This window comes from Synchiropus splendidus, chromosome 4 (genome assembly GCF_027744825.2).
Source record: "Synchiropus splendidus isolate RoL2022-P1 chromosome 4, RoL_Sspl_1.0, whole genome shotgun sequence".
Classification (NCBI taxonomy): domain Eukaryota; kingdom Metazoa; phylum Chordata; class Actinopteri; order Syngnathiformes; family Callionymidae; genus Synchiropus; species Synchiropus splendidus.
The window spans coordinates 14,801,591-14,822,623 of record NC_071337.1 but is presented as its reverse complement, the minus strand read 5'-3'; the positions used below and the strand labels follow the sequence as shown (position 1 = coordinate 14,822,623).

The 21,033-nt window shown below is 42.8% G+C and overlaps 1 protein-coding gene across 1 annotated transcript; it reads right to left on the bottom strand.

Annotated features, from left to right (window-relative positions):
- Positions 1 to 56: 56 nt before the first annotated feature.
- Positions 57 to 19,564, bottom strand: fbxl2 (F-box and leucine-rich repeat protein 2). Its single transcript, XM_053862609.1, has 14 exons — positions 19,087 to 19,564; positions 13,792 to 13,853; positions 9,056 to 9,110; positions 8,694 to 8,768; positions 8,462 to 8,556; positions 7,660 to 7,824; positions 7,398 to 7,524; positions 6,260 to 6,334; positions 6,034 to 6,164; positions 3,956 to 4,016; positions 3,824 to 3,868; positions 3,703 to 3,759; positions 3,408 to 3,620; positions 57 to 2,942 (listed from the first exon to the last, which is right to left on the bottom strand). Exons 1-14 carry the CDS (start codon positions 19,114 to 19,116, stop codon positions 2,835 to 2,837), a joined length of 1,299 nt encoding a protein of 432 aa, XP_053718584.1. The 5' UTR covers positions 19,117 to 19,564; the 3' UTR covers positions 57 to 2,834.
- Positions 19,565 to 21,033: the final 1,469 nt, after the last annotated feature.

Here is a 21,033-nt window from a genome sequence, read left to right as displayed (position 1 = left end):
CCCCGTGACATCAGCTGAGTTAACAGATACACATTGAAAGAAATCACACACTGAAGACACATTATTCACTTTATTCTTTCCTTGGTTTTCTCGAAAAGGGTTAAAACATCTGACAATGAGAGGGAGTTAGTGTCACAGCCAGTCAAATCCATTTTTTTCTTATTCCCACAATTCTAATTCCAATCCAAGATCCTGCCAATCTCTCAGCTCGACCAGTGAGCTCCTGATAGTAGTAGTTGCTAGTATAATGAAGATAAAAGGAACGTTATATTCCACGCATCATCAATCAAACAGACCAAGGCCTTGTGTATTTCAAGCTTTTTAGACTGTCACCAAGTGATATTGATCTTTGTCACGCCCTCTGTCACTACTCTTAAATTTAAAACACCCTCTGTTCAGCACCACTTTGGACAGCTTGCATGTTGGGCCTGGAACGGAAGGGCAGCTACAGCTACAGCCCTTCATCAGTTTAAGCTTCCTCTTAGCCAATGTTTTCATCACCTGAGCTCTCGTTTAAAGATCGATATTCCAAAAACAAAACAGAATTGCATGGAAGAAAAGAAAATAAGGTAACATAAGTTTAGGACTGCAACGATGAATCGACCATAATTGAATCAAATGAGTTGCTCATGCTTCAGCCAATGTGAGGTGTGGTGTGAGGTCACCTCAGTCTACAGTCAGAGGCTTACAGAACTGCCGTCAAAGGGTCTGAAGTATAACATACTGTTAAAACCCCATTTTGAACAAATAAAATGTAAGTTTATAAAACAACATGTAACAAATTGTTTAAATGACTGTGTCAGCAGCAGTCAAACAATCGCTAGATGGAGCCCCACTTCAGTTACAGTAAAAAATATAACGTGGAATAAAGGTAGACGTATATTAGAATCATTCTGACTCCTGTCTTTCAGTGGACATGAAGGCAATAAAGAAGCAACTTCTTTTGATCTTCCTGCCACACGCACCCTCGACCACATTTCCTTTTCTATTTCAGCTCAGATTCATTTGAATGAGGACAACAATGCAAAATGAACTCTAAGCTCTCCAGTGGTGGCTTTTTTTAGAAAGAGAACTCAAAGATGTTGAGAAAGGTAGCACAATAAAACTTCATAATATCTGGACTTGCTGCGTCTGCGGCTGCCTTCACACAAGCTGGACCAACACAGTGCTGATATCAAAACCTTTCAGTGACATTTCCACAAATTTGAAAACTACAATCAAATACAGTTTGGTTCCTGGTCAAATATCAATCAAACCTTTGATTGATATTTGACATATATTTGTGCATCAGATGTTTGGACGCTTAGTTTCATCCTTGAGATAAAAGCTCGACTCTTATTTCCATAACCACTTGATTGGAAATATATAGTTTCTAGATGCTTTCTATTTAATTAGATACATCTGTCAACTGTTTTTTTTTCCTTTACTCTGACCGAAACATAGGTGTTTACCTGCAGATCATTCTGTAAGTAGTAAACGTGTGTGTTACTGGGCTAATCCAGGATGTACAGGAGCTGACGTACAGAGCCGCTGCCAGGGTTGGATCATGTTGACATCGACACTCAGACACAGCAGAGGCGTCATAATACTCTTCTTTTTGTAAATAGAATTCTTTTTTTTTTCCACATAAAAAGCTGGATTGTGTCTCCTCTTTTTGGACATCTACAATGGAATAACAAAACTGTTGCGTATCTCCATTCTAGGCATGTAGTTCTTTTTTTTCCTCAATGCAAAACGTTTTCTGTACAAATCTCAGTAGAAGTTCCAGACCGCTCTACATCGTCCACCTCCGTTCTCGAATGTGTACTGCAGCTTCCTCGCACTTTGTCCTCAAAGTTGTTCTGAGCACAACACAGGAAGGTGTCACCAAGTTGATGGGTGAGAATGATATTCCACAGGGAGTCATGCTGGATCCCACACAGCTCATCACTGAAGTCCACGTCCAAATATGGCAGATAGTCTCTAATGTTTTCAATCAAGGCAGTGGGCGTTTCATTTCAAGCTGCACAAACGTTGCTTTCAATGTGAATGGAAAACTGCATATAGCCAGTGCTGGGTTGATGTTCTTCTGCGATGTAGTACTTTCAATTAATTTGCCCCATTAAAGAAAAAATGATATTTGAACTCTCCATTATCTGTAATAAGGTTTAGGTTTCCCAATTTGGGATTAGAAAACTGAAACTAGAATTGAACTCAGAGTGCACCTCTCTACAGTGCGTATCAAACCGAGTCCCAGCTTTCATGTCTAATCACATCAAAAGATTGCCAGACCGCCCAACACCAGCCCCCACAGCCGGTCCCAACTGAGGGATTCCAAAACCTGAGTCTATTTTGTATCCATTAAAACAAGAATCTCCACTGTGGCACTGCCTGATGGGAATGCTGTTCTGCTTTTTTCAGACTGGTATACTGTGGAAAGTGAACTTCTACCACCAACATGGATCTTCCTTTGTTCCATCCTTCCAAGCTTGGTGCATGTATGATGCTCGGGTTTCGACTGCAGATTGAAAGCAGCGTGCATTTTTTTTTCTGTCATTTTAAAGATGTTCCTGGAGCACTTTGTATCCTTCATGTGCCATTAGTCCGTTTGGTAAGAAAGAAAGATACAGAGAGGAAAACTTGTTCCGTCGTTTTATCCGATTCCACACTGTGAACAGGGGAGAGGAGAGGAGGGCTCACTGAAAGGATCAGTCAGTGCATCGATCGACAGTCAGGAGCAGCGAATGGATCCGGCCCCTCCTCTCCCCTGGACCTACACCAGCGCATTGTTCGTTTACCCCAATTTAGAGCAGCAGAACCTGCAAACAGAGGTGTCCACCCCTGGCCCTCCACTGTCAGAGGATGATGCAGCAGCGACACAAGCGCTGGCCTCCTCCGTGAACTGAGGGGGGCGGAGTAACCGGGGCGAAGTAGGCATGAACCTTGATCTCAGGGAGATGAGCCTGTGAGGCAAACAGAAGTTGGAACTTAAGAAATCATGAAAAACGCGACGCATTAAAAGGCTTAGTTGATCATTTGTTACCGTAAAGTAAAGTCTGATTTCAGCAACTGAGTGAGAGGCTGCAGCATCTATAGATATAGCTGAGGCAAAGGGCTTAAGAGTCTTCAGGGAGGGGCTCGGAGTATAAGTGTCGGTCCTCCGCATCAAAAAAAGACAGTAGGCTTGGTGATGTGAGGTGTTGGAGTTCAAGCTGACATTTACTTACAGCAAGCCCTGAATTATATGGTGCAGTGATGGCCCTCCTCCTACATCAATATACAGTATGTATGATGAGAACCTTTGACAGCTCAATTTCCACACATTTCTCTTTTTTAACTTGGTTGAATTTCTGATCATCTCCACTTCTTTGCAGCTGAAACTAGTCAGGCTGTTAAGTTACTGATGGCATATCATCTGCCACACTCACCCGAATCCTCTTGATACCGGCTCGGGTGACCTGCTGGCAGTCGTAGAGCTCGATGCGCTCCAGGTGATGGCAGCTCTTCAGGTGCTCCAGGGTGACGTCGGTGATGAGGGGGCAGTTATCCAGCTCCACCACAGTGAGGCGCTCTTGACCACATGTGCTGCTGCTGAGTGCCCGGATGCCATCATCTGTGATCAGCTCGCAGTGGGACAGGGACTGTCCAGCGGAGATAGAAGACATCAACACTCCGAAAAGATTCCTCCATGTGTTTCATTCAGATGGGTGAGCCGGTGCTTACCAGAGCTTGCAGGAGAGGACAGTGGATAGACAGCTGGACAAGTGTGTTATCTGTTACCTGCAGGAGAAACAGGTTTTTTACATGGAGTTTATGGTGGGGCTTCAAATCAGCTTCATCTTACCAAAATACATTCTTCAAGGTCCATTTTTTCAAGCTCGTGACAGTTCTGCAAATAGAAAGAAATATTCTCAACATTTGGGATAAAAGAAACAGCCGTCGTAATTCCATTAAACAGACTCGTGATGGCTCTCACCCGGGCCAGGACTGTGAAACCAGCATCGGTCACATGGGAGCACCGCGCGGCTTCTAGGATCCTGTCATCACACAGAAACAGACGTTTTAGAAAAGTTGAAGATGAAGTGGCGCCTGGAAGTCAGATTAAAGTAATGCTCTCATTGAGAAAAAAAGAAGAAGAAGATGGGGGGGAGGAGAAAGAGGTGGAAATGAAGAAGGACAAATATGAGGAGGAGAGGTAGAATATCTTCAGAAGAATGTATGTACTTTCTTTAACTCAGAAAAACAAAGCAATTAAAATAAGCCACTGACCAGGGGAAAGTGCGGCCCGGGGGCCATATGCGGCCAGATGCCTGTATTTTCGTGGCCCTTTTGATGTCAGACAAAAACTATAACTGATATGTTGTAATTTTTCTGTCTCTTTTAGTCACTTCTGCCACCACTTCAACAGTAAATACAGCATGTTCTTGTTAGAAGACTATCATTTTCTTCTTTTCATTGGCCTTTTCTTTTCATTCTTTCTTTTGATGACGGCCCCTCACAACAGTTACAGTTTCTAATGTGGCCTGGAAATGTCATTGCTCACTTCTGCCTTAGAAACTTCTTGTGCCAAGAGTGTTTTGTTAGGGAGAGTCACAAGCTATTAAATGTTCATTCAATAACTCTACTCTTACTGTATCTTATCTTCATTAAGAAACACCTAAAGCTGGCAATTTGTCTGGGAAAAGAAAACACATTAAAACAGGGCAGAATGATGAGAATTCAACTTCTCTCTGCCCATTTTTCATCCCTCAGATTGCACCGAGATGGATGAGCTGACAGGAAAACCTTTCCTGTATTTAGCTGTTAGCATCAATGCATTGTCACTCACTGTCACTTTTGAACATCTTGCCAAGGGCCAAAAATGTCCCTTGTGCGTGGCTCACCTGTGTTGAGTGATTGCTCATCATGTTTTTAAATCTACGTAAAAACCACAGCAGATGACTTGTGATGAATAATTGATAATCACCAGTGCACAGAGGAAAACTACGGTCTTAAGGGAGATCAGTTTGATTGTGTGTACTCAACCTCAGTGGGCCGACACTATCAACAGAGTGAGTGGCTCATAATGGACTGAATTGAAAACAAGTAGCCATTTCACAACATGACCACGATCAGTTGCAACCTGCAGTGAAAGTGAACAGATACGCCCAAATTTCAGTCCATGGCTGTGTGGGCATGTTTTGCCAGACTCCTGACAAGCTACCTTCTTGTGAGGACATTTTGTTTGTGAGTACATTTTGGCCTTCACAAGGTTTAGAGGGTTAGAACATCAGTAAAAGTAGTTTTATGAACTACAATTAGGTTTAAGTTTGCTTCAGAGTCCTGGTTAAGGTAATCCATGTGTCTTGGATGGTAAACGTAAGGAGAGTGAGAGGCTGAGGAAAGCATTATGTCAATGAGAGGTCCTCACAAAAATATTAAAACAGGACTGTGTGGGGGCCTGGGCTTGTTTATCCTTCTTTGTGGGGACCAATTCTTGACAAACACTATCCTTGTGTATGACATTGTGGGGACATTTGGCTGGGCCCCATGAGGTTAAGCCTCAGTTTGAGGACGAAGACTTACTGATTCATTATAACCGGGTTTCAGTTTGGTTCAGAGTCCTGGTTAAGGTTAGCTATTCGTTTTGGATGGATAGGTTTAGGGTGAGAGGCTGGGGAAAGCATTATGGTAATGAGAAACCTCACAATGTTCCCAGAAGGACAGAAAAACAAATGTGTGTGTGTGTGCGTACATGTATTAATATTCTTGTTTAGACCACTCTTTGACAAGACACTGATCTTATGAGGACATTTTGCTTTGTGTGGACATTTTTGGCTGGTCCACATAGAGTTTTGAGGGTGAAAATGTCAAAATAACTGGGACATTATAATTAAGTAAGTTTGGATCAGAGTCCTGGTTTAAATTTGCCATTAGTTTTAGATGGTTAAGTTAAGGGTGAGAGGCTGGGGAAAGCGGTAAATGAGAGATCCTCACAAAAATAGGGACACCAGCGTGTGGACTTGTGTGTGTGAGTGTATGTGTGCGTGTGTACGAGTGCAGTATGTTTCTCACTTAAGTCGAGGGCAGTTGAGTCCCAGTGCATTCAGGGAGGCATCGGTGATGTTGCTGCAGCCCGACACGCAGAGGATTTGTAGTTTGTGGCATCCTCGACATAAACTAACAAGGCCTTCATCTGTGATTTGCTGGAGAACACACACACACACACACAGAACAGATTAGACACACTCGACTCATCAAGGGAAATGACTGTTTGCTCCCATCAAAAGAGCAGCCCCACCGTGCAGGACTGCATGTTGATGGTTGTGAGTTCGGGGCAGTGTTTCTGAAGGTGCTTCAATGCTCCGTCGTCGAGCTGTGGGAAGATAAAAGCAGCCGTGATTCAATACAAGCTTGTTAAGTTTGCATTTGGGGACAACCAACAGAAAAAGTTGTTAATCCCATTTGTGATTGATTTTCCGGCAAAACACGAATGTCACTTCAATTCTATTTGATTCACTCAGCGAGGACTCCAATAGAAGAGTCACAACTGACGGATTTCATTTCTATCCATTTCTCCACTTCAGTGTATCCAAGTTTGGTCGCGAAGTACGCCACAGTTCTTCTGGGGAAGAGAGGTAATCTGTCCCTGGTCGGCCCCCGGGCTTCCGATCAGCAGGACATACTCAGACCACCTCAATATTTTCTGCACTCATGAACTCATCACAGTGGTTCCCAGCACTTCCGCATTAGGGACGCCAAACACAGAGCACATTCATGAGTCTATTCCCGCTTCACTATTTAATAGTGAGGTAAGATTCTCAGAACATTAACCCATGTGCAATAAACAGGAATTTTAAGAAATCCCAGAGCTTTTCAATGACACCTTGCATGTAGATGCATCTACAGTTTACTGATCCACAAAGGGGCTGCAACAAACACACACAGGTGAACTATTCAGGAGCAACTGACTAAAGTCTTCAGACATCTGATGTAAATACAGTATATAGAGTAAATATATAGAATAGTGTGAGATGCAAATATATCATTTCACCTTGCCTATTTGTCTCATTTTACAGTTTTTACCATGTTATAATTCAGTTGAGCTTTTTGTCTTATTGCTACACTGACTGTAATTACAGACAAAAACTCACAGTAATATAGATACTAACTTCGTAACTTATCTTGGCACTAACTCACAGCACATTTTTGATCTGTCATACAGCAATATCAAAATAAACTCCAAAGGAGAGTGTGCGCATGAATGGTTGTTCGCCCATGTGGGCACCTTGTTTAGAAAACCCCTCTCGTCTCCCTCTGACTCTATTCAGGAATAAGCTGCAGCAAATCCAAGAATGAAGTCTAAATATCCAAATATTACATCATAGATGGGCTCTAAGGAACAGTACGGAGGTGGTCATAATGCGGTGCCAAGATACCTGTGTGCAGCCTCTGAGGAACAGAGCTCGTAAACCAGCGCAGCCTCTGGCCAGCGCCTCAATTCCATCACGAGTGATCTGGTCACACCATGAGAGGTTCAGCGTCTCCAACATTCTGCAGCCATCACTGAGTAAACACATAAAAACAACTATTTGATGGAACACAAGCAGTGTTTGCTGAGTTAAACCATGTGTCTCCCATCACTGTCAAGGGTTTAACAATATTAAGGGGGTGGGAGCGGGAAGAGCGCTGGGGGGTTACCTGAGGGCCTTGAGCGAGTGGTTGCTGATGGACACGCAGGATGTGAGGTCGAGGTGTTTTAGTTTGGAACAGAACTTGCTCAGGCTGAGGCAGGTGCTGTCTGTGATCTTAGTGCAGCCGTTCAGGTTCAACACTTCGATGTTCCTGCAGTTCTGAGCGAATGTCCTGAGCAAAAGTGGAGATGGGGGAAGAGGTGTCGTGGAGAGGATTGATAAGGAGTCATATGCTAACAGAGCAGTCATCTGTTTTGTCGCGGAACAACTGTCAAAGAGATCTAGGTGATAAAATCGATCACAAGCGACCTTTGCACGTCATCACGCGGAAAGATCACAGCCGGGCGAAAACAGATCAGCAGATTCCTCTTTTGAAACACTTGTTGTTTTTACTGCTTTACTTGGAGCTCAGTCTCAACCTTTTTTCTAGAATTGCTGCCACTAATAGCTTTCTATAAAACTGTTGATAGCAACTGCAGTGGCTGGTGAGGTTAGAGACAAATATTTTTCAAATGTTTTAGACACTAAAAGAGAATGTTGCAAAATACTTTAAGTAGCTGAACCTGCATTGTTTAACACTGAGGCTTACTTTTCAACTATAGACGAGTTATTTAACCCAAGCGGTGAAACATATAAATTGTGAACTTTGTAAGTGTATTAGCCTCTGCTTAATGCACTGAAAAACAATCGTGCAGAAATGAGGGGAAACCATCCTCTTGTGAGAGGCGAAGCATTTTTTTTTTTAAGTGCTGAACGAAGGAGCTGCCGTTGACACCAACAGAGTGAAAACAGCTGGAAGGAAATCTCACTTCATGGAGGCGTCTCCCACACTGAGGCAGCCTCGGAGGCTCAGCTGCCTCAAGAAGCCGCCACAACGCTTTGAAATGTTTTCCACCACCCGGCCCTGAAAGGAGAGGAGCAAAATGACTCGCTGTGAAGTCAGAAGCACAGATGCAATGACACAGAATTTAGCTTTTGAATAGCCTTGTGACGTGTGCTTACCGTACACGATTCAATGCATCAAGTGCAACAAAGCCTCACCTCTATGTCTGTCTGGAAGTTGAACAGGTCGATCTTCTGCCAGTTACTGCCGTCCAGTGCCAGGACATTCCATGCCTGGGAGGTTGTGGGAGAAGCAAACAAGTGGGTCAGACAGAGGTGTAAGGCCGGAGACTCCCTCATTGTCAAGGCGTGAATGTGATTGAGATGACGGCAGTACTGCGGCCTTATATCAGGCCACCTGACAACAATTTGGTCTGTGAATCCACGAGATGGTAGGAAGAACACACACTTATTTACACGTGTCATTTATGTTTCAGACAATGGCATGATCTCTCAACAACAGCAGCCATTTTGGAATCCCCATATGCCAATGATATTGTAAAGAAAAAGAACCATCTTACCTTGGACACCTGCGCACACCGACAGAGGGTTACCACATCCAAATAGGAGAATATTCTAGAACAGACGTTACACGAAACATATGATTAAAATAAAACCCCACAAAAATATTCCATGCAAATTCAAAAACAACACTTCTCTTTGCTCTTTTGATGCATGGGAGAACGCACGAGTGTTAGGAGCCTCTCAATTAACTAGCGCGTGAGCAGGCCAGTGGGTCAGTTCAATCCAATAATCTGCCAATGTGTAATCTGTGGCACTCAGACAGGCCAACTTCTATCTGATGGACAACTGCACTCATACATGAGGACAAGCGCGATTTGCGGAGATTAGACTCTATGAGTTGCAGCATTAATACCTTTGTCACACACAAAGCCGACCGACTGGAGTCATCAAGCCTTTTAACCTCAGCTGACCCTGGCTGACTTCACATCAACACACACGGGTCTTTGTGGCTAAGGGTTGTGTAAAGAAAAGGCCTCCTGAGGCAGCCAAGGCTTTGATAAAGTCGAGGAGAAATGGGTGTTGCAATATCTTTCTAAGGTACGGTCTCATGAAGCATTCACAAAATGTCCCTTTCCCCCAGTCACTTGAGGAAGTGACGTCTTTCTCACACCGAAATAAAGAATGCTGAGTAAGCTCTGTGGTCTGGTAACAGCATCAGAGTCTGGAGAACATCCAAAAAGACAGAGGGCCAAATTCGATTTCCATGATGCCCTAGTCAAAGCCCATTGACTTTGTGATTTTGACCCAGGTGAAGGTAATGAAACATAAATACCCTTGTTTGTTTCTTTTCTTCTTTCCGTCATAAACAAGATTAAAACGTAGCATATAGCAGTTTCGGCTATGACTTAGTAGTTTTGTGAAAGGGAAAACTATGGTCTCAAATATACTGGGATCAACAAAGAGGAAAGGAATTTTCTTGTGAAGTCAAATATGTTTATTAAACTGCAGAAGTTGAGGAGAATTAGTGACAGAATATTACTAAGATTTGTGAGTCCTAATGTAAGAAAACACATAAATGTATGTTCGACACCTTCATATTCCAATGATCTGCAGTCAAACTTATATTTCTGGTTCTTCAAGCTTATAAAAGTGCCCAGCCCACACCGTGAGTCTGGTGTCGAGACTGGTTGCTATAGTAACTCGTGTCAGATATGAATTTTGGGTGATGGTGGGCGCTGAGTCAGTGCTTCTGGGTGAAAGAACCATTTTAAAATCATGGTGCGGGTTGAATGACTGACAAGGTTGCTCAAATGGACATAGTGCACAGTTGCTGACATGCATAACACTGACAGAACGGGGGGTGGGAGGGGTGGGGGGGAAGCACGGGTTACACAAACAACTCTTTGGCATGGTCAGTGAGAAGGATGATCAGGTCTACACGAAAGAACTTGGAGAGTGATTCTGTTTCATTAGTGCACAAGTAAAGACAGATTTATGATGCAGCATCTCTTCTTTTGTTTTCATTTCACAACATATGTTAGTACAATGATACAAATGCCTGTGAGAAAAATACGAATCATCCCCATCAGCAATTCACTGTCAGAGCATGACGCTACAGAACAAAATCAGCCGCTCTTTATCTGCGGACAGTTGAGGCACCTCAGGCACTTCAGATGCAAATGCATCGACTAGTCACCAAGGATCCTTGGAGACCACACAAATAAAAAAAACATGGGTTCAATAATGACACTTGAAGTGAATGCTTTACTATTTTTTTGGAAATCTTTAAAAACTGAAAAGTCTTACTGCTGTTAGCCACACGTAGCAGTCAAGCTGCAATAGAAAAACATTGAAGCGGTGGGGAAAGTTTTGACATTTACTGAGCTGGTGACAATAAAAACGCTAGTTTTTAATCATGAGATGAAGACTTCTCTCCAGTCTGCAGCCGTCCTCACACTGTCTGTCTCTTCATATGTCCGGCTGGGTGAGAGACCGCGAGCGACGGATTTCAGTTATTATGTTATACATGTTTCTTTTGGGATTTTTCCGTGAAAAAACACACTGAAATCCTTCATGCTCATGTCCAAAAGTTTTCATGTTTCCACTTAGTTTAAATACGTTTGCTCACATGGGAGTTCATATTTAAAAGGAAACCATATTTCCTGAAAGCGTGGCAGCTCTCATTTAAGGCAGGGCGGTGCGACACACTTGTTGACGTGCTGTCTATGCAGGACAATAAAATACCTCTACAGGACAAGTATTTTCAAGGAAAATCAGCACAATGCATACACAAATGCTTCATCAGTTCTCTCTCAGAATTCTGAGGCAGCTGGGAAAGAGGACGGGCAAAATGTCTTCTATATGCTACAACTAGTAACTCTAGCAACAAAGGCTATGAAAACATTCAGAATGGTACAAACTGCAGATTACTTATGCAACACAAACATAACAGGTCAAGATGCAGGAGTTTTTCCAAAATTTCCTGTCTGGATCATACAAAGGCCATCATTTCATTTGGTAAAACTATGAATCAGTACTTCCACCACAAATGAGCCACTGAGCAATGAAAATGCACTCATCACTTGGTGTGTATAAATATCTATATATCTATCACACAATAATTCAAAAACAGAGCAGCTTTGTTTATAACAGACAAAAATCACGCCAGTATTACTGCATTCCTGTGTTAAGAACTTTCTTCTAAAACTAAGGTATTTGTTTCAAATCCAGTCTTGATTTGATGGCAGTTGCATCACTGAAGTGCTGACCCACATCAATCGTAGAGCCTGTATCTTCTTCATCACTTTCATAAAGAGGATTTTATAAATTGGTTACTTTTACTCATCATGGTATTTATTGTCTCTTTAGCTTCAATCTCTTCCTATTCACCTTTTTGTGATTTGCTGTTTTATTATTATTATTATTATTATTATTATTATTATTATTACTGTTATTACATTTGTCAGTATCAGCACAGCTGTCTGAGATTTAAGTGGCCAACACATTGAATGGTTTATTAAATGACACTCAGGAAAAAGGCAAACTCCCTCCAATCCAGGCACTTTCCTTCAGTGACCTCAGTTGACTTATTCAGTCTCGAGTGTGTCAATATCCCAGCAGCTACAGTGAGTTCATGCGAGAGCCTGCGTTAGCATCCGCCAGTGAATCTGTGCATATAGTAAGCTGCGCTAGCTGTCTCTGCGGTGCACAGCTGGAGTATCACTAGATTACAGCACTGCGGAATTCCCCACCAGCGAGGACAAGCTATTTATAGCACACACATACATTCACACACACGCATCATTTGCGACGGCCGAGCAGTGTTTTCGTAGACCTGCGCCACTTCCACCTGACCACAACAACTGGCTTCACCTGGCTTCCAGAACGCTGCAGTCATTTTTATGGGTCATCGAGAAAAATGTCGGTCTGTAGGTCACTCAGTTTCGTGTCTAGTTTAAATGTATCCAATGCATGACCTTGCTTCTAAAATGTTTGAGTTATTAATGGAAAGGCCACTGGTTCACACAAACAAAGAGGGCAAAAAAAATTATTAAGAAGATGAAAAGCTAAGGGAGGAGTGTGGAATATCCTCCAGATATGCTCACTCTATTTAAAGCATAAGGGCACATTTGTCTTTCACGCAAACTAAAATGGTTTTCTTGGCTGGTAACAGCTTCTGATATAAATGTTTGCAGATGGAGGGACGTCAGAGAGAGAGAGATGGATGGGTTGTGCAGAATGCTCCGGATCTTGAACGCAGCTCCAGCTCATAATCTTTGATTAAAATAAATTGCTTAACTGGGATACGTAACCATAATCCACGGAGGAGCCAAATCATCTATTACTCCAAACCTCTATCACTGTGGTTCCCCTCAGTCCGAGGAATCTAGCTGACTCACTGCAACTCGAGGCAGATCTGTAAACCTTCTTTACATGATAATCAAGGTTCAATTTTTACTGTAGAATCAATAAAAAATTTAAAATACACATATCCTACAGCTGCTACTACAGTGCACATATCAACCACAACATCAGCACGAATCAGTCTGTCATCTGACAGCAGACATGACAGGAACCAGGAGTAGAGAAACCACATCGGCCCCAGTCAGGCTTTTTTGCTGGTTGGCAGTCATTTTAAGATACACTTCCCATTAATCTCAACCTGAAGCTCAACATTGTTTCCTAAATGTCTGGCAACTGTTTTCTTTCTGAGAGCAGGGGAGACAGATTGAATAATGACAATATAAATCTCATTTCAAAATGTTAATAAGAGGCAATAGAGAGACAGAAAACTAGCAAAAACTAAAGAAAACTTAAGGCTGCGATGGACCAAAAGAACATCTCGCTTACACCTAACAATCCCACAGGTAAGGTTTAAGGAGATACCCAAGTACAAGTAACATCCGACTTACGACCACGATCGGTTCCGGCTAACCGGTCGTAAGTCAGATTGGATGTAAGTCGAATCCCATTCAAAATAGCCGACGCGAGGGTTATAGATACTACTGTAGAGAGTGAGATGCTGGGATACTGTGCTGCCATAACTGTCGTACGTGCTGCTGTGCCAGACATTGAATAAAAATAAAAAAGAAAATAAGCATCTTCTGGCTGTGGTACAGGTGGAAGTAAGTCGAGCAGGTCATAAGTCGGATGTTACTTGTAGTTACAATCAGAGAATAAATAAATAGAAAACACGTGAACATCATTATGATACTAGCCATGAAACATCTGAATTGAAAACAGCAAATGATGCAAAACAAAGGATTGCAGGTGCGTATGTTGTAAAACTTACCTAAGCAGGAGCTCTTTTGGGAGTTTTTTGTTAATTGGGGCTTCATCACTGTTGGAGAAGACCTGTGAAGACACAAGAGCACGATCTCAAGGTTTGGCTCAGAAATTAAGCTTGATAGCATAAAATTGATCTGTTGCATTAACCGCTGAGTGGTCAAGTAGTACCTGACTGATCAAAATTAACAAACACAAAAACAACAATATGAATAGCAACCAAAAGTAGGAAATAAAGATACAGCTACGATGAAGCTTTATTAACATTTAGAATCCAACCAGAACAGTTACCATGGAGCGTTCATCTTGAGAGAGTCAGAATTTTGTTCAATGCAAAACCATATACAACATAACACAAAATCTACTGGCCACCATAAACATGAGTTATCATTGTGGGAGGAAACCAGAGTGGCCAGTGAGTGACAAAACTATGGGGATCAGACACAAGGTGTCCAGGTCTTCATTCTCAAACTAATGAATGGATATCGAAGAGGACACTCATTTAAATTTCCACTTGTTGGATTAGAGATTTTGCAGTTCTCCAGCAGAATGACGTTGGAATGACAGAATGTGATCTCCGGGCGTCCTCACCATGCAGACAGTATACGGAGCACATTTCTGAATTGCAGCAAAATTTGCCTCACCCGGGCAGATTCTACTAATTGGGACGTGTAAAATAAGGCGATTAAATAAGGCTTTGCTTTTGCTTTATGGGACAGAAAAAGAACAGGCTGACATGACAATTGTCTTCCCACGTTGTCGTCTTGGGAGCTTAGTGGGCTGGTCAGCCTGGTGACAGTGATCATCTCAATTAGTCCAACAGGAAGTCTGGCCATCTGCTGAAAGGGAACTCGCACCAAAATGCATACATTCTCACACAGGTGATTCAAGCCGTGCATCTCTGTGTCAAAAGCGGAGGCGCAGTTTTGTGGGTGAGGAGAATGAAGCATGAATTTAAATGACAAACATTTACAGCGCCTCTGCACACGCCTCCCACCACTTTATACATTTATAACCTGAAAGACAAACGGGGACTAATGAGAGGACTCCCCGCTGTGACGCACACACACACAGGCACTCATTTTTAAGCCCGGATCAGACAGACATGTCAACAGAGAGAGCAGCAATGTAGGAACAATCGCACATGAGAGGGAGAGATGTAGTAATGAAAGGTGCGGGGAGGATGAGACTTTATTTTGCGTTGAGAGGCGTCTGAAGACAAAGGCAGTTATTCAATGAGCCTCATCGCATTACTCGGCCTCCTTTACCCATGAAGAGCAGACTCAAGCGAATAAACCTCCGCTCTAAACATAGAAAATGTACACTCACACCACGTCGTGGAAAAGCCAAATCCGACGAATCTTTAAAGATGCAATGAAGAGGATATACAAGGTAAAGCTTTAGGGGAAAACGACGCAATGACCAGTAGGTGTTCATTGCTTTACACAAAACAAGTGGTGAAATAATCCCTCGCCCTACTCAGGAATCGATCGCAATATTAGATATGACAGTGAGGCGCAAATGAAACGTAACTGCCATAGCTAACTACTACCTTGTTTTATATAATATAAAATACTCCTTTTAATCAAATGTTATTCTCACATTGACACAAACCTCAGGTGGACTCACACAACTAGCACCCATTCCAAGTAGTAATGCTAAGTAGGAATATCAACACTATGATATTCTTCAAGAACTATACATTGGGTATCACTGCCAAGAACCCCTGAGAACAATGGGAAGACAAGTCAACCATCGGAAGGCTCAGTATGAAAAGTTATTCGGGCTGAAAAAATGTCTTTCCAGCAATCCAATTGAATCTAGCAATCTAAAAGTCCTCAGTAACTGTTGCGACACACGTCAAACCACAATTTTCAAGTGGACTTTTGTGCCAGAGCAATGCTGACGTCAGCCTTCTGTGTCGCATATTGGCGCATTACTCTTCCAACAGACGCACATGTTCCCCCTTCGGTGGCAGAAGACCGAAGGTGGAGTTAGGGCGAAAGCCAAAGCGCGCTGTCAATTCGCTCTGTATAATCGATTGTGTCACTTGATATAAAAAGCCCCTCCAACCGTGCTTTGTCGCGGTTCCTTCTAAGGCAGGTAGTGATGAGAGTTACCGATCGTTCCCTGATCTGTGTTGCAACAACAGAAAACAATAGCCTTCAAAAAAACCGAAACATCACCTTCTGACTGTATGCCATCCTAATTTCTCAGAGCCATGATCAATCCAACACACACATCCCCAAAACAGAGATCATCTTCAAATGGCAGGAGACCATAAACACAACCCAAAGACGGAAATCTACATCTTTCTTGTTATTGCGTTTCGACTCCGGTGTCCAACAAGAGAAGGCACGGAAGCTTCAATTTAGCAGCTCAGTACGCCCCGTATTTGGCTGATTGTTATTATGAAACTGTTGTTCCACTAGCGGAGCAACAGTCAGAGGCTGTTAGGGATTTAAGACTAAATTTAGATTTAATTCCAAACCACCTCTGTAACACATCATTCACCTTTGACCTCTCATCATCACTGCACAGCAACTGATCTGAGCCAAAATAGTAATCAGCAGCAAAACCTGCCTGGGAAACAATGATCACACAGTAATCCTGAAAATGATCATGGTTTTAGATACTTTAAAGAGCACAGAACTTGCTGTCTGGGTGCCTTTTAATCAATATGCTTGGAAAAAGACTAGATCCACTGCCATGTGGAAATGTGAACCCTTTCATGCTTTTCTACTGAGCTCCCACTTCAATGTTTTTTTCAAATAAGTTAGTGATGTGTCCACCATTGACAAAAATCAATACTTCCAGCCCTGCACTGCTCCTCAACTCCTCAGTCAGCCATCTTGCTTGAACTGATATGACTTTGAAGTTGAGGATGAATGGGTATCAAGTGTGGCATGGTAACGTTGACTGGACTAGAGAAGAAAACAACTCAAGAATAGCGGACAAGAAAGTGACAAGTAACAAACACTTGAACTGGATCATCTGGGCCTCTTTATTAGAAGTCAAAACAACGTGTTCCTAAAGACACCGTGTTGCGGGAGTACACATGATGGTGGTCACAAGGTCTTGTTTGGAGCGTTGACCAAATTACAGTCTCATAAATTGACAAAAGACCTTGACCAGTGCAAAGCATCTCTGGAATGCAGGCTGTGTTTCATTTATCGTATAAGTATTTGAGTACCTTCATCCCTTGTGTCAGCAGAGCAGCATTCCCCAGCAGGGTGCTCCTCTCTGCACTGCCCAGTGCCATATTGCTCCTGAAACATATCATATCGTGTTCCTGATAATCAAGTCAATTGTTTATCTTAGTCAGTGAATCAGCCTTGCTATTTACTCCTCTCAGTAACACACCTCAGCAAGCCTGGCCCTCCTCCAACATACGCTGGCTTCATGTAAGAAGCTTAGAGCTGTGTTGACATGGCGTCACACATCTCCCCTGCTCCTGCTTCCTCACATAAGGACTACAGACAGAGAAAACCCTCATCACCAACCACACATTTGACATGCAGTGGTGAGTGTGACCATTGATGGACGTTGTCATATGATCTGCATCACATTCATATTTTGCTGCGACCGTGCAGCCAGCTATTATACTTTATGCTATGGACATTGTCTTTCCACTCTTGTCTTTAACGAAGTTCACCGCCTGACAGTGGTTCTTGTCAGTCAGTGGTCCATAGATAATAGCTTTAACGCAAGAACATTTTTGTCTCCATTATAAGTGTCTGGAACGGCTGGGAAAGGTTGGCGATTAAGTTCCAATTTGAAACCAAAATGGCTAATAGCTGCACTTACATGCAGAGGAATTGGACATATTACAAGCAGTTCAAAACAAATTCAAAAAAGCAACTTGAATCTTTGGTTAAAAGTGTAAAACAACACCACTGAGTATCCAAAAGTATCATGATGTCCCCAGAAAGAAGTGGTTTTCAGACCAAGAAATATCAAGAAGAAACAGTTATCAACCTGAAGCCCCCTTCCTGCCTGAAAACTCCAGGGCTTCAACCAACTGGAAAGTTGATACCGTCATGTCAGCCAGACATCAAGGAAGCACCTGCGTCTCAGGAGCATGTCACTGGGCTGAAAATGTGATCATAAAGTCTAGATTCTGATCTTGCTCCACCATGGTTGACACATGCTCACTGACACCAGAGACCCCCCCAAATCTTTACACGAACATCTCAAACTCAGGAACTCTCTGCAACAAAAACTGAAACCTCCGTGGCGGTGATTTGTTTTGAAGAATTGGTACTAAAATGACAAATGTCAAATGACAAAGGCAAAGGTTATCATTTTTGGCAGGGATAACGTGAATAACCACATTAATAGTCACCGCAGCATCCAATATGTTTACTCAAGTATTCCATCTATAACATAGTTCAGTGAAGTGCATTCCACTTGTCTTTATATATTAGGGTGAAACTAGTTCATTATTCCATCAATGCTAATATATATTTGCTAGGAGTCTATCCCAGCTCCACAGGGCAAGAGGCAGACAGAAACCAAAGCACTAGTGGAAACCAGCACACAGAAGTGACCTTGGCTCATTCCAAACCAACAGTTCCCTTGAGCAGGATTCAAACCCATGGCCTTTTTGCAGTGAGTCTGCAGCATGAACTATTAAGTTTGAACTATTATCTTCATCGTGAAAGTTAAATACTATGCGGCCCAGCAGAGGACACTTGCCACCCACACTATGGACTTGATGCAGAATCCCAGTCATGTGAGTCCACTGGTCAGTGTCCAGGCTTTTACAGGGACATGGACAGTAGATCTATGAATACTATCAAACTTAAACACAACACTGGACTGCCATATGTGTTAAGCATGTTGAGACGATGGGCTTGCATGCAGTCATGGGTCCTAAATGGGTTGAGTTGGCCTCTTGGCTGGACCTGCCTCTTCTGACACCCATGAAAACCACCTTGATTCCGCACCTGAAATGGTACTTGCTAAGCTGACCAACATTGTGTTTTGTTATTATTTCAAATTGATCTCAAATCCTCGTCAGACTCAGACCGCGGGTAGTTTTGGGGCAGGGATTCCTGACTGAGTGCCACCACATACTGCAGCCCAGTTCTCGCTCACTGACGCCGGTCATCTCAGGCGACAGCCACTGCCCCACTGTCCCGTCCTGCAGCCCACACCTCCCCGGTACCGGTGTCTCCTGCTGTGGCAGGGAAGCCACTGCATGTTTGCTGTTAAATAACTCCGCCAGAAACACTTGTCCACACACGAAACACTGACACAAGCCACGACACAAACGGAGCTGGTCCACTCCCTATCATACCTCGAACCGGCTCTTGGTGATTCCGTTCATGTCTGCGGCGACACGTCCGTCACGGTCCGCGCAGACACCAGTGGAACGTTGTTTTTGTCGCTGTTCAGCGTTTATTTTGGTTTGTCGGAGTGGAGCAGAGCCGGGTCCCGACACCCTCCCCGCCCCAGCCGTCACCGAGGCTCCGGTCCCGGGGTCTGCGAGGCGGCGATACTGGTGACAGCGGTGTCGGTTCCAGGCGACCTGTGGTAACCGCCGCCTCAGCCCGTCTCCTCATCACAGGGCTACCAAAATAACAATAATAACATGGACGGTCTGTCAAGTGACTTCACTTCCGCCTCTCCCTCCATCGCGCTGGCAGCCGATTTCCAAGTTGCACGACAGAAAAACAAAAAAAATCACAGCAGCCGTCAGGGTCACAACACAGACACGGACCCGACACGCACGTCAATCGACCGACACCGACTGGTTCCGCGATGTAGCATGTTTACTTGGGAGCAGGGGGAATGGGCGGGGTTTCGTGACGTCACCGCTGCAGGAAAAGCCCGCGTGGTCGATTTGTTTTGATTGTGACGTCTGGCCGAGAATTTTTAGGCAATGAAGGAACCGCTGTTACCGAACCAGAACCAGATGTGACCGAGCGTAAATCCCTCAGTCGAGTCCGTGAACGCAACACGTCAATATTTATTTTGCAACACTGTCAACGTTGTTCTGCAGTGAGCTGACTGCGTCGTTATGGACGCAATGGCTTCCAGACGATTTATTATCACAACCAATGCGCTGTTAGTTGAGTTTCCCATTCGGGTTATTTACACACTTGAAAAGTCTCTTTGACCCATAAACTTCTAACCAAACAATTGACACTGGCTCCTTTGTGCAAGCGTTTGTGCAAGCGTTATGTAAAAAGATTAGTCAGAGGCTATAGCTCTGAGAGGACCTCCTCAGGTCAAAAGAAAAGCGGGTGAGTGCGGCCATTTATTATTATTATTATTATTATTATTATTATTATTATTATTATTGCTCATTTGTATTCTGTTCAAATGTCATTTTATCTTCTAGAAATACCCACCCTATGTTGGTTCCCCCCATTAATTTATCCTTTTTTACAATGTACATTTAAATTACAACATTTTCATTCACATCTACCAGTTTTTAATAGATTATTAAGTTGTTTTTTTATTAATTATTTTAGGACATATTTGTTTTCCCCACATACACTGATTTATACTAACAACACTGGATTTTAAAACAATTCAAATTATAATCCCTATTTAATTAAGTGTATTTGTATTTTCCATAAAACGTCTCTGTTGTGACGCCCCTTTCTCATTATACAGTATGTTGTCCACCGATAACTAACTTGTTCTCCCCAGATCTAAACAGAGGTAATCTAAACGTTCTAATTGATATAACACACTTGTGGAAAACATTTTGTTTTCAATCAACTAAGACGTAAAAAAACCCTACTCTTACAATAAGTATTATAATTATGAATAATGCATATATTTAAATAAATACGTCACGGTAATGGGCTGTTGGGCAGTGTGGTCATGACAAAAAAGGCAATAATAGTAATAATAATAACCAAAGAAAACTCATCCATGGTCTAGTCTCACTTTCTGCAGTTCTCAATTGCTACTGATGGAGGGCGCTCATGTATAGATGTGGAATTCATCTCATGTATAGTCTGGAATTCATCTTCAGGCCCAGAGATGGGACAAGAGAACACAAGCGGAGAAAAAAAAAACAGGACTCACAGTCGAAATCAATGCACTATAATTCATTGGCTTTTTAACCATCAGACTTATACAGCACTGAAGAGTCAAGCCCTGCTTTTGACTTGTTGCTGTTATGGCTGTTTTATATTCCTTCTCTTCTTCATTTTAATATATGTGGTAGGGCTAGGTGGTGAATATTCCTCAGTACATACCACAACTATGGAGCTTTGCTATTTGCATG

Excerpts from the sequence above, each read along its gene's own strand:
- fbxl2 (XM_053862609.1), bottom strand. The coding sequence starts at position 19,116 with ATGAACGGAATCACCAAGAGCCGGTTCGAG. Across the intron at positions 3,621-3,702 it reads GTCCTCTCCTGCAAGCTCTG|TCCCTGTCCCACTGCGAGCT; the intron begins GTAAGCACCGGC and ends TCCGCTGGACAG. Across the intron at positions 2,943-3,407 it reads CCGGTATCAAGAGGATTCGG|GCTCATCTCCCTGAGATCAA; the intron begins GTGAGTGTGGCA and ends TTTGCCTCACAG.